The sequence below is a fragment of the Dromiciops gliroides genome, chromosome 3 (assembly GCF_019393635.1).
Source record: "Dromiciops gliroides isolate mDroGli1 chromosome 3, mDroGli1.pri, whole genome shotgun sequence".
Lineage (NCBI taxonomy): Eukaryota > Metazoa > Chordata > Mammalia > Microbiotheria > Microbiotheriidae > Dromiciops > Dromiciops gliroides.
The window spans coordinates 585,497,851-585,513,437 of NC_057863.1; the positions used below are offsets into that span (position 1 = coordinate 585,497,851).

Sequence of the window (15,587 nt, forward strand, 5' to 3'; positions counted from 1 at the left end):
TCCTTCGTCTTTCCCTATGGTCCCACATTGGCTTCTTTCTTTTTTTCCCCATCCCCTGTTCTCTAGGGACATCTCCTAATCTTTCCTTTTGCATATCAATTAATTAATCTGTTGCATACTTGCAATAGATATAGACTACCAAGATGAGTAGGTAATCAAAACTAAGGTCAGTGCTGTTTCTATTTATGACTTTCAGGTTAAAACTGTTCATTTCTAGTCTTTGTTCCTGCTGTTTCCTGTTTTTAGAACGCCCACCCTCTCCTTAATTTGTTGGATTAAAATACAACCTCAACTCAAGAGCCATCTCCTTCATGGTGTCTTTTCTGATTCCCCCCATTTGTTAGTGACCCTTAGACCTCACATGGTATTTTAGTTTGTACTTCTCTAATCCATTTACTATGTGATATCTGTGTACTATTGTGTCTTACCTCATTCCATAAGGTAGAGGCTGTCTTTCTGTAACTCCTCCAGTGCCTAGCTTAATCAGTTAATAAATACTGGTCCAATAAGCTTTCACAGTTATTCTTATATAACCAAAATCTTGATTTGCAAGCCTTTCTCTACTGTTAGCACCTACAAGATAATGTTGTTACCATATGTTGCAAGTGTCTTTTCTTCCTGTAGTTTCTTTTATTTGTTTCCTTTATTTACCTGCATGGTGTAATGGAAAGACTGCTGAACTTGGGAGCCTGAGGACCTGGGTCCAAATCCTCTATCTGCCACTTTCTGCCCACTGTGAGAAATGATTGCTCTCTTTTATTTAAAAACTAATTATTGGGGCAGCTAGGTGGCGCAGTGGATAGAGCACTGGCCTTGGAGTTGGGAGTACCTGAGTTCAAATCCAGCCTCAGACACTTAACACTTACTAGCTGTGTGACCCTGGGCAAGTCATTTAACCCCAATTGCCTCACTAAAAAAAAAAATTAAAAACTAATTATTGGGTGGCTAGGTGGCACAGTGAATAAAGCACCGGCCATGGATTCAGGAGGACCTGAGTTCAAATCTGGCCTCAGACACTTGACACTTACTAGCTGTGTGACCTTGGGCAAGTCACTTAACCCCCATTGCCCCACAAAAAAACCCCCCAAAAAACCTAATTATTGTATTAGGACTAAGATTTTTCCCCTTTTCTACTTCCTCATCCAGAAACCAACACTGTGGGAAGTCTTTCTTAAAGATCTACTCAGGTCAAGATCTAATCTGACAGCAAAAGAAATGTGATGTTTGGGCTAACGGGTGTATTCCTGCTCGTTGTGTTTGCTCAGACAAGTCTGGGAAGTGTTAATTCTCTCTCTTCTCAGAGCAGGTGATATGATATTGACAAGTCTCCTTAACTCAAGATTTGGGTGACCTAAGTAACATACCCCAAGACCTTCATTTTAATATATAGCCCACCTTTCATGATAATATTCATTCTCTTATTGACCAATCAGAGCTGATTAGGACACCTCAGGTACACTTACTCTTTGAAGTGTATGTAAACTGTGAGCCCACCGCCATTAGGGGTCCTTGGCCTAAGAGAGATGGTCAAATGACCATCCTTTTATTAATAACATGCTGACTTTGTTAATAGAATGATTAAATTACCCAGAAACTATGTCTCTTGAACCTTTTTAATCATCACACACCCTGGGCAAGTCATTTAAGGGGCCTCAGTCTCCTCATGTACAAAATGGGGGGAGAGGAAAGGCACACATTCTAGATAACCTCTGAATCCCCTCCAACAATAACACTGATTCCATGATCCTACTCCCTCAGTCACAGTTCTGTCCCCCAGCTTGCTTGGTTGTTTCTCCTATGCTTCCCTTTGAGAAACAAAACCTCTCATTACTACAGAGAACCATTCTTTCACTGTGATGGTTTGGAGTTCCTTACCAGGGACTTGGGAGAGATAAAAGCTTGCAGAGACCTTTAGGAAGGGATATCATGAACCGTTCTGTTATTTTCCAGATGGTCCCTTGTTCTATGAAGTATTATTCCTCAATTACATGAAACTTGTAGTTAGTGAAATTAGTTTATTAATCTTGAGCACACTTGGGAAGGTGATGGTGTTGGTCTTTGAGGTCTAGAATGGGGTGGCCTGGAGCTAGACTAGTACTTTGGAGTGGAGGGCTGAGCTTGGAAGCAAGGGAGGGAGTGAGGAGAGCTATAAAAGATGAGTTCTTTCTTTGGTTATAGATGCTCTATGGGTAACTGGGGTCTGTTGCTTGGCAACTGCTGGTGCCGGTAAAGATAAAGGCACAGAGAAGTGTGCAGGCAGCACTAGGCAGCACCTTCTACCAGAAGCGCCGGCGCTTCCCTGGCCTCAGGGCTTTCTGGATCTTCCACAGTGCTCCTTGCCTGCTCTGGCTCTGGCTCTAGCTCCAAGCCTGGCTCTGCTTCAACCACTATCTCTGCCTCAGGCTGACTTTCAGTGCCCTGGCTTGGGCCCAATCGGGGAGGCTTGGTGGGAGTGGGTGGAGGTGGGGCAGGACCCTTGCTCTTTCGGGTAGACAGGGCCCTTCGAAGGCTCTGCACCTTCTGTAGGCCAGTGCGCCGGAGACGCTTTGCCCTCGATTCCGAGGGCTCCTCATCTGAGCTCTCCCTTTCTTCAGGCTCTTCTACGACCTCTGGTCCTAGGTCCTTCTCTTCTAGCTCTGTAGATTCTGGCTCCTTCTGAAAGGCTCTGGCTGGGATTTCTGCCTCCTCCTGAAAGTAAAGAACAATGAACATTATCTCCCCAGCAACAACGTCTTACTGTAGTAGTTTAAGATGTCACTTCCACAAGCAAGACTGACCTTCTGAACTACCCACGAATTCAATAAGATGTTGTTGCAACCCTCCAAAGCTTTACTACTGCCTCGGAAATATTTCGGGCATATCTTGGGCTACTCCCTTGTTTCTACAGGCCCAGACCTGGATATAGTCTGGCAGGAAAGCCCTAGGGAAAGGTGAATGCAGCTAACTATAAGCAGGCATCTAGGCCTTCTCAGTTCTCCACTTAGTTCCTAGAAGTCATTAAGTTTAACCAAGTAATTCTATTAAGGCAGTCTAAATTAGTCAAAGGAAGGTCTGTATTGGGTAGAAAGCTACTCACAGCAGTATAACCTGGAAAACCTGTTGAGAGGAAAGAATAATGCTTCCCATTACTTTTCCTATATAGGGATGGGAGGAGGAGAGTTGGGAGAAGTTATGTCCCATACAAGCCTGGGTATGTCATCATCCACAACACTGTAGAGCAGGGATTCCTTTTTTTTTTAAATTATTATTATTATTTTTTGGTGAGGCAATTGGGGCTAAGTGACTTGCCTAGGGTCACACAGCTAGTAAGTGTTAAGTGTCTGAGGCCGAATTTGAACTCAGGTCCTCCTGACTCCAAGTCCGGTGCTCTATCCACTGCCCCACCTAGCTGCCCCTAGAGCGAGGATTCTTAATCTTTTATGTAGCATAGATCCCTTTGACATTCCAGTGAAGCCCAATGACCTATTCTCAGAATGTTTTAAAACCCATAAAATACATAGGATTACAAAGGAAACCAAATAAAGATGTATTTTTTTCCCATCCAAACTCATGGATCATCTTAAATGAATCCATGAACAAAGATTCTGGGGACTCCAGGTGTTCAGCTTAAAGCACTAAGCCAAGAAGTCGAGTCCTGGATGCTAGTTTCACCAATGCCACTATCTAATCGCCTGTCTTTTGCTAAGTCCCTTCCTCTCTTGGAGATGCTTCCTCGTCTGTAAAACGAGGGCTCGGGGCTCCAAGACCCCCAAAGGCCCTTCCAGACCTCAATCGCTTCTGGTTCAGTCTATGCCAACGTGGAGTTACAGCATGGGTCTGGGCGGGGCATGGGAGGCGGCAGCAGCTACTCGGTCAAAGGCTTGTGGGCGTGGCACCGAAGGACTACATGGGTGGGGCTTGAGGCTGCACACTAGCGGGCCGGGGCCGAGGCCCAGCCAGGAATGTGGGCCCGGTCGAAGGGAGCAGGGGGAGCCCCGAGAGTCTAGGTTTTGGGGCCTACGTCGAATCCCCCACTGACCTTGAAGAGCTGGACGTGCAGCTGGCCGCGGGCGACCAGCAGCGCGTGGTTGGCCTCGAGCCGCTGCACCTGGAGCGCGCGGCGGACGGCGCGCTCGCGGGCGGCGTGGGCGTGCGTGCTGACGCGCTCGGTCTTGGCCAGCAGCTGGGCCAGCGTGTTGCTGGTGGCTCCGTGGCTGCGGCTGAGTGCGCCCAGGCCGCTCTGGATGCGGCGCACGGTACCCGTCAGGCCGCCCTGCCGCCGGGCCAGGCAACCCTGGCGCTCCCGCACCGTCTCCAGCATGGTGGACAGCTTCTCCAGCAACGTCACCACTGTCACCGCGTGCACTGGGCCGCGCTCCGCGGCCTCAGCCGCCGGCACGCCCTCCCCCATGGCCCCTCGAGATGCCCACGCCCGAGCCCGCTCGGATCTGGTCCCGTCCCGTTCCTCCCTCCGCCGTTTGTGCGCTGCTTAGCCGTTGCCCGGGCTCCTCCCGCCGGGGGCGGGGAGCTCAGCTGGAGGGCCGGGGTCCGTGACTCAGACGGGCGGGGCCGGGGTCTTTAGGGGCTGCCCTCTCTCCAGCCGCCACGCCCCAGCCAACCCTCCCTCCCTCCTCCTGCGGGCTCCTCCCGCCGAGAGGGGCGGGCAGCAGGGGGCCCTGGCCCCGAAAATGCCTCCTCCCTCGGCCACGCCCTGGGCAGCAGCCTGCGCCCTCGATACTTGCTTGGGTGCTGCAGGCATCAGCATCTCCCTCTAATTCTGCCTTCCTAAGGGGCGAAGTGCTAACTCAGGGAGACCAGACTCTTCGGGGCTATAGCGTTATTTGAGGCCCGACCCCCAAAGACCACTTTCGACGTCGGAAGAACCATGTGGGGGGAGGGGGCGGCAAGCCGCCGTTCCATATTTACTTTTATGTTATTCCTCTTCACATGCTTGACATTCCAGCCACACTGACTGGCTCACCAGCTGTTCCCTCTGCTCTGCATTCCCTCTGTGCCTTCCTAAGAGCTGTCCGGCATATCGATCCTCCAGGGACGTCTATGGGCTGTCCCGTATGTCTGTGCCTCTTTCTTACCTCCCACTCAAATTCTTTGGCACCCTTGCAGGCCCAGGGGCGGAGGAATGCTCTGGTTCCCTGGGGAAGCGGACCAGGCAAGAGCCTCATAGCTCTTTAGGGAGTGAAGCCCAGCCCATGCTGGGGCATTTTCAGACTTGCTCAGACGTTGCAGTACATTGCTGTAGAGCTGTTTTTCCACCACTCCTAAAGTTTGGTTACTGTGTATTTGTTCATTTATCTATCACTCAGACCCCAGTCTGTGATAACCGTTTGGGCCTCTTGGGAGTTTCCTAATAGGCTAATTTCTTCTCCCATCCAGTACATTGTCATTTGTGTTAAGATGTGGTTGTGCTCCCAATTAGTTTTTCTTTCTTTCTTTCTTTCAATTTTGGTTAAGCACTTGGGGTTAAGTGACTTGCCCAGGGTCACACAGCTAGTGTTAAGTGTCTGAGGCTGGATTTGAACTCAGGTCCTCCTGAATCCAGGGCCTGTGCTCTATCCACTGTGCCACCTAGCTGCCCCGCCACTTAGTCTTTCTTTTGAAGTCTCATCCTTTCTGTTTGGAATTGACATCCTGAAATGCTTATCTCCAGCACTGGTTGTAGCCAAAAGAATTCTTTATTTCACTGAAAAAAAGCCAGCCTTGATGCCACAGCCTCATAGCTGTGTTGCCCCAACCTTTCTGATCTATTGGATGTCTTAAAATGGCTAACTGGGCCACTAAACCCCAGGCTTGTGACCAGGCCACCTCGACAAAGTAAATGGATGATTGGAAAAGGGAGATAAGTCAATTAATCAAAAAATGTTTATTAAGCATCTACGATGGCAGGCACTGTGCTAAGCAACAGAGACAAAAAAAAAATCCCTGCTTATAATCTAATGGGGAAGACAACATGCAAACTATATACAGGGTAAATAAAAGATAAATAATTAAGGGGAGACACTGGATTTAATAAGGGTTTGGGAAGGCTACCTGTAGAAGGTGGGACTTGAATCCGGAGAGTTCAGTAGTCAAAGCAGAGGAAGGAAAATGATGGAAGTGTAGGGGACAGCTAGAGAAAATGCCCAGAATAGAGAAATGAAGCATCTTGTTCTTAGAATTGCCAGGAGACCAGTGTCACTGGATCAGAGTATGTGTAAGAAGACTGGAAAGGTAGGAGGGGACAAAAGAGCACTTTGTATTTGATCTTGAAAGCCATAGGAAGCTACTGGAGTTTATCAAATTGGGGGGGGGGGGTGACATAATCATACCTGGGCTTTATGAAAATCATTTTAATTGGCTGAATGGAGGCTGGATTCCTGTGGGGAGAGCCTGGAGGCAGGCAGACCTATCTGCAGGCTATCATAATGGTCCAGGCATGAGGTGATGAGGGCTTGCACTAGAGGGTGGGCAGTATCAGAGGAGAAAAGTGTACCTCCTTGAGAAAGGTTGTAAACTTGAAATCTACAGCTTGTAGCATCAGACTGGGTACTGGGGGTCAGGGTGAATGAGGAGTCCAGGATAACTATTGGGTTGTGAGCCTGAAAGAATGGGAGGATATTATTGCCCTCAGTGATAAGGGAGGGAGGAGGGAGGATCTGGGGCTTTAGGGGGATGAAAATGAGTTCCATTTTGGATATAATGAGTTTTAAGATGTCTACTCCACATCTTATCGGGATGTGATGATTCAGTGGATAGAATTAAGGGCCTGGAGTCAGGAAGATATCTTCCTGAGTTCAAATCTGACATCAGACACTTACGAGCTGTGTGACCCTTGGCAAGTCACTCAACCCTGTTTGCCTTAGTTTCCTCATCTGTAAAATGAGCTGGAGAGGGAAATAGCAAACCTTTCTTTTCCAAGAAAACCACAAACAGGGTCACAAACTGTTGGATATGGCTAAAAATGACTAAACAACAACTAGAAATCCAGTGCTAGATGTCTGAAAGGCGGTTGGAGATTCAAGGATCAGCAGAGAGACTGGGGCAATATAGGTAGATTTGAAAATCACAGTTTGGGGTTTTCGAAAAGAAATTATTGAGTACAGTCATGAAGAAAAAGGCTGGAAAAAGAACAGCGAACTGGAATGGAAACCCTGGTTTGGTACTATGGAAAGATTAATGCATATGCAAATTAGCTTTCATCAGAATCTAGTGGTTTTGTTTCAATTTAGTCTTCATCCTCAACCCCTCCATCGTATTTGATATCCTTCCAGATTCATCTCCCTTTATTCAGCACAGTTCATAGATTTAGACCTGGAAGCAACCTAGAGGTCACCTAGTCCAACCCCCTCTTTTTATAAATGAGAAAACTGAGATTAAGTGACTTGCCCAGGCAGGGTCACAAAAGTAGTAAGTGGTAGAATATTAATGCACATCCATATTCTCCGAAAACAGATGACAAGTTCTTTCCATCTACATTGTGCATTGTGTCTCCATCTTCTAATCTTCCTTCACCCTCTTCTTTCTACATTTTCTCTCTGGTATTTCATAACATCTATGGCTTATATTACCAAATTTAAGTAGGTGACTCAAATCTATTTTTTTTTCGGTGAGGCAATTGGGGTTAAGTGACTTGCCCAGGGTCACACAGCTAGTAAGTATTAAGTGTCTGAGGACAGATTTGAACTCAGGTACTCCTGACTCCAGGGCCGGTGCTCGATCCACTGCACCACCTAGCTGCCCCTTCAAATCTATTTCTAATACAGCCCTCCCTAGAATTTCAACCTTACAGTTTGCAAAATCTAAGGAAGAAGCATTTATTAAGCACTTGCTGTGTGCCAGACACATTACAAGTACAGTATTATTTCATTTAATCTTCATAACAACCCTGGGAAGTAGGTAGTATTATTAAAATTCTTATTTTACAGTTGAGGAAACTGAGGCAGACAAAGGTTGTTACTTGCCTAGGGTCACACAGCTAGGAAGTATCTGAGACAAGATTTGAAATGGTGTCTTCTTGACTCCAGATCCAGAGCTCCATCCACTATAGCACCTAGCTACCTCAGAGGTTATCTAGTCTAACCAGTACCTGAACAATAACCCTGCTTTACAATATCTCTGGTAAATTGACATCCAGCCTTTAGAAATCTTAAGTGATGGACAAACTGAGGCAGCCTATCCCATTTTGGGACAATTGTTAAGAATATTTTCCTTATATCTAATTAAAATGTTCCCCTCTAACTTCAGCTTGTTGCTTCTTTCCTCTGGAGAAAAGTAAAACACTAATCCCTCCTTCCATGTGTCAGCCCTTTGAATATTTGAAGATTAGGTTCAGGCTCTCCCCACCCCTAAAAATCTTCTCTAAGCATCCTCAGTTTGTTCAATTGATCCTCATCTACATAACTTTTAAGTCCAATCACCAGTCTTGGACCCTTCTCTGAATCTATAAAAATTTGTTTCTACTTCCTAAAACATGGCACCCAAAACCGAACACAATTTTCCAGAGCTGAGCTAACCAGATCTGAGTACAAAAGCGCCTATGTCTATCATTTCCCTCAGTCTGAATGCCACTTCTATTTTGGAGTCTCAGATTGTAGAATAAATGTTTGTTGAATTGAATTGAATTAACTTTATTGACTGTTGTACCACATTGTTGACTCCTATTGAACTGGCTGTCCACTAAGACCCATGTATCTTTCACATGAATTGCTGTCCAGTCATACTTCCTCCATCCAATTCTTGTGTAGCTAATTTTTTAATAACCCCCATAGGACCCTTATAATTATCTTTATTAAATTTCATTTTATTAGTTTTAGCCTTTTGTTCTACCTGTCAGAATCTTGAGGTCATCATGGAGTTAGAACTAGAAAGGATAATCCAGAGGTTCATAATCTTTTGTCTGTGTATCATGGACCTTTTTGGCTATCTGGTGAAACCTGTAGACCTCTTCCCAGAGTAATGGTTTTAAATGCATAAACTAAAATACACAGCATTTGGAAGGAAACCAATTATATTGCATCCATACACACACACACACACACACACACACACACACACACACACACACATATATATATATGGGGGGGGTGAGGCAATTGAGGTTAAGTGACTTGCCCAGGGTCACACAGCTAGTAAGTGTCAAGGGTCTGAGGTCGAATTTGAACTCAGGTCCTCCTGAATTCAGGGCCGGTGGTCTATCCACTGCACCACCTAGCTGCCCCCCAAATATTTTTTTAAAACAAGTTCATAAATCCTAGGTTAAGGACCCCCAATATAATCCAAGAACTTTATATTACAGATGAGGGAACTGAAGCCCAGAGAGGTTAAGGAACTGGCCTGAGCTCTCACATAGGAAGTGTCAGTTGAGATCTGAAGCTAAATTCTCACTCCAAATCTAGCAGTTTTTCTCAGTGAACTACATTGTCTCTTTTGATCTCAGGCTTACAGATATATGTGTAGGTATATGTGTGTGTGTGTGTGTGTATATACATATTTGTGTATGTACATACATATACATGTGCATGTATTCGTGTACCTGTGTTTATGTATGTATATATACATGCATTGTCTCTTTTTCACCTCTGAGACATATATGTTTAGGTATATAGATATATTTATATATTATAGAGATGTATAGGTGTGTATATATGTACATATTAGTAATGCTTCCCGTGACATCTAAAAATTTAATAAAGCATGCCATTTATATATTCATCTATGTCAGTAAAAATATTAAACAAGTGGAGCAGCTAGGTGGTGCAGTGGATAGAGCACCGGCCCTGGATTCAGGAGGACCTGAGTTCAAATCCGGCCTCAGACACTTAACACTTACTAGCTGTATGACCCTGGGCAAGTCACTTAACCCCAATTGCCTCACCAAAAAAAATTAATAATAATACAAATATATATATTAAACAAGACAAGATGAATAACAACTCTGAAAAATTCTAGAAATCTCCATCCCAATTGACCTCAATCATTAATCACCATTCTTTGTGTCTGGTTGTACAGATGCCTCCAAAGTTTTATAATTGTGCTATTATTTAGCCCTTATCTCTCAATCTCCTTTCAGAAGGATGTCATGAGAGGCCTTGTCAGATGCCTTTCTAAAATCCAGTTATGCTATGCCTAATTATATTCTCCTCATCTAGCAACCTAGTAACTCTGTCCAAAAAAGGAAATAAGATTAGTCTGGCATGAGCTGTTCTGGATGAACCCATGCTGGCTGTAGTAGTCACCACTTCCCTTTCTAAGGGTTTGTAAAATATCTATTTAGTAATAGATTCTAGAAATTTGCCAAAAATGAAGCTGCTGGCCTATAGTTTAAGGATTCTTCCTCTTTTGGAATATCAGAATAAAGTTTGCCGGTCTCTGTCCTGAGGCATCTCATATTCTTCACAATTATTCAAAGATCGATGACAGTGGTTCAGCAAACTTAGTATCCTAGATTTAGAGCTGGCAGAAAATTTAGAGATTATCTATTAAATGAAGACCTTCCTTTTACAAATGAAAAAACTGAGTCCACTTTTTGTTTTGTTTTGTTTTCCTTTTTCAGGGCAATGAGGGTTAAGTGACTTGCCCAGGGTCACACAGCTAATGTCAGTTGTCTGAGACTGGATTTGAACTCAGGTCCTTCCGAATCTAGGGCCGATGCTTTATCCACTTTGCCACCTAGCTGTCCCTTGAGCCTACTTTTTAAAAAATTTTCCTGGGATAGAGTTTGTCTGGGCTTGTTGCCGTCATCCTGTGTACAGCAGGGCTAGCACAGTGCCTTTCAAATAGTAGATCCTTAGTGCCATGATAGTCGTTTAACCTCTTTGAACCCCAGTTTCTTTATGTGTAGAATGAAGATAATATTTACTCTAGGAGGTAAGGGATATGTTTTTTGCTGTTGGTGGTGGGTTTTTTTGCTGGGCAATGGGGGTTAAGTGACTTGTCCAAGGTCACACAGCTAATGAGTGTCAAGTGTCTGAGTCTGGATTTGAACTCAGGTCCTCCTGAATCCAAGGCCGGTGCTTTATCCACTGAGCCACCTAGCTACGCACAGGGATATGTTTTTGTAAACCTTAAGACATTTAAATCCATCTTTCCCACAGCTGCCAAAGTAATCATCCTAAGCCTTATTGTTTGTAGGATACAATTAAAACCACTGAGCCTGATATTCCAAGCCCTTAACAATCTGGCTACAACCTACCTTCCCAGTCATATTTCACATTATACCCTTTCATGTACTATTTACCAGACAAACTGGCCTCCTAGATGTTCACACCTCTGTACACACATTCACACAAGCTGTTCCCCATGCCTGGAATGAAATGAATCATTTCTGCCTTTCAGAATCTTTATTTTCAAGTCTCAGTTGTATTGTCACCTCCTTCATGTAGCTTTCCATGATTCTCTCAACTGACCATGTTCTTTCCCTCCTCAAATATTCCTAGAATCCTTTGCGTTCTGTACACACACCCCTTCTCCCATCACTCTCTGCCTTTTATTAGGCATTTTGTGCACTTATAAGCTTTATTCCCCTATGTAGAATATAAGCTCTTTGAAGAAAATGATTGTTTCAATATTTTCTTTGTATCTCAGGAGCCTACTTCAGTGCCTTGCACGTAACGGGTGTTAATGCTGCAGCTGGGGGGTGTAATGGTTAGAGTTGTTGTTATGCAGTTGTGTCTGACTCTTCATGATCCCATTTAGGGTTTTCTTGGCAAAGATAATGGAGTGAGTTGTTTGCCATTCCCTTCTCCAGTTCATTTTACGTATGAGAAACAGGATTAATTGACTCACTCAGGGTCCCACAGATTGGAACTCAAGTTTTCCTGACTTTAAGCCTCTCTCACTCTATCCACTGCAGAACCAGGAAGACCTAACTTCAAATCCAGCCTCAGACACTTACTAGCTGTATGACCCTAGACAAATCACTTAACTTCTGTATGCCTCAGTTTCCTCATGTGTAAAATGGGAATGAATAATAATAGCACCTACTTCCCAGGGTTGTTATGAAGATAAAATGAAATAATAATTGTAAAGCACTTAGCACAGTGCCTGGCACATACAGGCAATAACCTCATTTTATCTGGCTTCACTTTATTGCATTTTGCAAATATTAGTTTGTTTTTTTATTGAAGCTTTGTAGCAACTCTGCTCTGAGCAAGTCTGTCAGCACCACTTTTCTAACAGTTCACATCATGTGTGTTCAGATCATGTCTCTGTGTCACATTTTGGTAATTCTCATAACATTTCCAACTTTTTCAGTATTAGTATATCTGTTATAGTGATCTGTGACCAATGATCTTTGATGTTACTATTGTAATTATTTGAGGGCACCATGAACCAAGCCCATATAAGATGGTGAACTTAATCAAGAAATGTTGTGTGTTCTGATTGCTCCACCAACTGGCCTTCCCTGTCTCTCACCCCTCTCCACAGACTTCCCTATTGCCTGATACACAATATTAAATGAGGCCAATTAATAACCCTAAAATGCTCTTTAAGTATTCAAGTGAAAGGAAGAGTCAGTCCGTAAGGCAAACTTCATTGCCGTCTTATTTTAAGAAATTACCACAGCCACCCCAACCTTCAGCAACTACCACCCTGGTCAAGTAAGCATCCATTAGCATCAAGGCAAGACCCTCCACTAGCAAAAAGATTACAACTCTCTGAAGGTTCAGATAATGTTAGCATTTTGTTTTAGCAATAAAGTATTTTAAATTAAGTATGTATGTGTTTTGACATAATACTATTGTACACTTAATAGACTACAGGATAGTATAAACATAACTTTTATATGCCCTAAAAAACTAAAAATTGCACATGTCTCACTGTATTTGCTTTATTGCAGTGATCTGGAACTGAACCCTTAATATCACTGAGGTATACCTGTAGTAAGTGCTTATGTAAATGTTAGCTATTATTATTAATAAAAAATGTTTATTAAATGTTTGAACATAATTTGGAATAGAAATGTACAATATTAACAACAATGACTGTTTCTTTCTTTAAACCCTGGAAGGGAAGGGGAACATTTATTAAGCACCAACCTTGTGCCAGGTACTCTGCTAAATGTGTCTCATTTGATCATGGTAATAAAAATAATTACCAAGCAGCTAGGTGGAGCAGTGGTTGGAGTGCTAAACTTGGAGAGTTCAAATCCTGCCTTACCACCTTACTTAGCACCTGTATGATCTTTGGCAATTCACTTAACCTCTTTCAACTTCAGTGTCCCCATCTGTAAAATGGTATAACACATATAAAGTACAAAGCTGAAAGTATTACACAAATGCCTTCTATTATTGTCATCTCCAATTAATAGTAGTAGGTACTTACTCACCATCTCTTCACTTACTTTGTGCTCCAATTTCCTGTTAATCATTTCTGTTACAAACTTCACAGTATGGCTATCATTCACAGAAGCCAAATAAGTTGAAAAAATATTTTTTCTGTTATCATTATCTCATGTATCCTAGCAGCAGTTTTATCTCCTCCTTGATTTCCCTCTTGCCTCCGACAACTAAACAGGCTTATTATATTTCCAAATGTCCTACAGACATCTCAAATGCTATATGTCCCCAACTGACTATTTCTATTCGATGGCATCACGGACCTCCCAATCACCCAGGCTTGAAATCTTGAATTAAACTTTGCATTTCCTACTCTTCTCCCAACTCTACCCTCAATCAATTTGGTTTTCCTCTTCCCTATCACCACTCTATCAAAACTGTTCTCTCCAAGCTCCTCAGTGACTTCATTGCCAAATCTAGTGGCCTTTTTTTTCAGTCTCCATTCTCTGTGGCATTTGGTATTTCTCACATCTGTACCCTCTTTTCTACTCCCATTATACCTAGTCTAGGTCAGATCCTTTTTTTTTTTCAGGGCAATTGGGGTTAAGTGACTTGCCCAGGGTCACACAGCTAGTAAGTGTCAAGTGTCTGAGACCAGATTTGAACTCAGGTCCTCCTGAATCCAGGGCCGGTGCTTTATCCACTGTGCCACCTAGCCACCCCCTCTGTATCTTCTCAATAAATAACCTGTTTGGAATAGCTAATTGATATTAAATAGTTAACGTCATGCAAAACTCTGGGGATACAAATACAAGCAAGCAAGATCGCCTCTGCCCTCAAGATGTTCATACTCTAAAAGGGAAAGATGAAGCATAAAGGGAAGTTTCTGGGGGAAACTTAACCCCCATTGCCCCGCAAAAAAAAAAAAAGAGAGAAGATATAGAAAGCAAATCTTCCTTAAGTGGGGGCAGGCATAGTCTCCCCTATACCGTCTTGTACAATAGGGAAAATGGGTTCAAACCTAAGGTGGTTGCTATAAAGCATTCGCTCTACTTAGTTCATTTCTGAATGTAACATAGCTCATGGACAAGACACTCCAGCTTGGCCGCTCTTGAGCCACTGCTAGGTTGGGTCAAACAGGCCATTGCTTACCAGGTTCAGCTACTAGTACCCTCTAGCATAAATTCCAGTTTCTAGTTCCTTAGTATTCTCCCAACCTTTTAATGCTCACAGAGCCACAACCTAGTTTATCCCTTCTCCTTTACTTCTTCATTTCAGAACAAGAAAGAATAAACATAAGAGAGACAGGAGGAGGAAGGGCAGGAAGCAGGTTACTGGTGCTTCTCTCTCCATACCTAGAGGCTAACAGTCCTTGCCTGAAAAGAAAAAAGAGAGCAATTTACCCATGTGGAAATCTTTTTAAAGCATGTTCAATTTCCAACTCAGCAGCCAGTCATAGAGGCCGACTTCTTTACCCACCTAAGTATTAAACAATCATAGAATAATCATAGAATACTTGCACATGATCCAGAGTCCATGCATGGTGTATATGCTTATAAAGAATGGTTCCTCGTCACCCAGTCCCCAATTTGCATATCTATTAGTTTCTAAAGAACCTAGGCCTTATTTGGACTTTATATCCAAACGATCCTTTTATGTGAATGATTGACCTTATACTGATAATATCAAGCCATGGAACATTGAAGAGTCTCCTGAATGAGATCTATGTTTACTCAAAAGAGATGAGCCTGATAATTTATTAGAAAACAAAACAAAACAAATGGACTGTGGCCCAGACTATGGCATATGGCAAAGTGATCAGTCCATTAGTACATATAAGTAGGATAGGCATTGCAGATCGACAATGAGCTGGACCCAGAATATAATTAGAGGGAAAGAGCTAGATATTCTGTGAATCATCTATAGGAAATCATAGATACAAATTAAATAGAATGAGACAGTATGGATGTGTTACAATATGCAAAGGGAATGGGAATGCCCACATCAGAGATTCTGAAGAAATGAAATGAAAATTCCCCAGTGCCCAAGTTCAATCAATCAATAAGCATTTATTCATTACCTACAGTGTGCCATGCATTGTGCTAAGCCCTGAGAATACAAGAAGAGGCAAAAAATAGCCCCTTCTCTTGAGAAATTTACAATCTAGAGACAGCATCCAGTAAGATATATAAAAAGCAAACTACCTACAGGATATATGGAAAGTAATTAACAGAGGGAAAGCATTGGATTTGAGGGGTTGGGGAAGACTTCCAATAAAAAATGGAATCGTATTAAGAACTTAAAGGAAGCCAGGCAGGTCAGTAGTTGGAGTGG

The 15,587-nt window shown here is 43.2% G+C and overlaps 1 protein-coding gene across 1 annotated transcript; it reads right to left on the bottom strand.

The window, feature by feature from the left end:
- Positions 1-1,998: 1,998 nt before the first annotated feature.
- CAVIN3 (caveolae associated protein 3) lies at positions 1,999-4,598 on the bottom strand. The gene is made up of 2 exons (XM_043996548.1): positions 4,019-4,598; positions 1,999-2,688 (listed from the first exon to the last, which is right to left on the bottom strand). Exons 1-2 carry the CDS (start codon positions 4,388-4,390, stop codon positions 2,263-2,265), a joined length of 798 nt encoding a protein of 265 aa, XP_043852483.1. The 5' UTR covers positions 4,391-4,598; the 3' UTR covers positions 1,999-2,262.
- Positions 4,599-15,587: the final 10,989 nt, after the last annotated feature.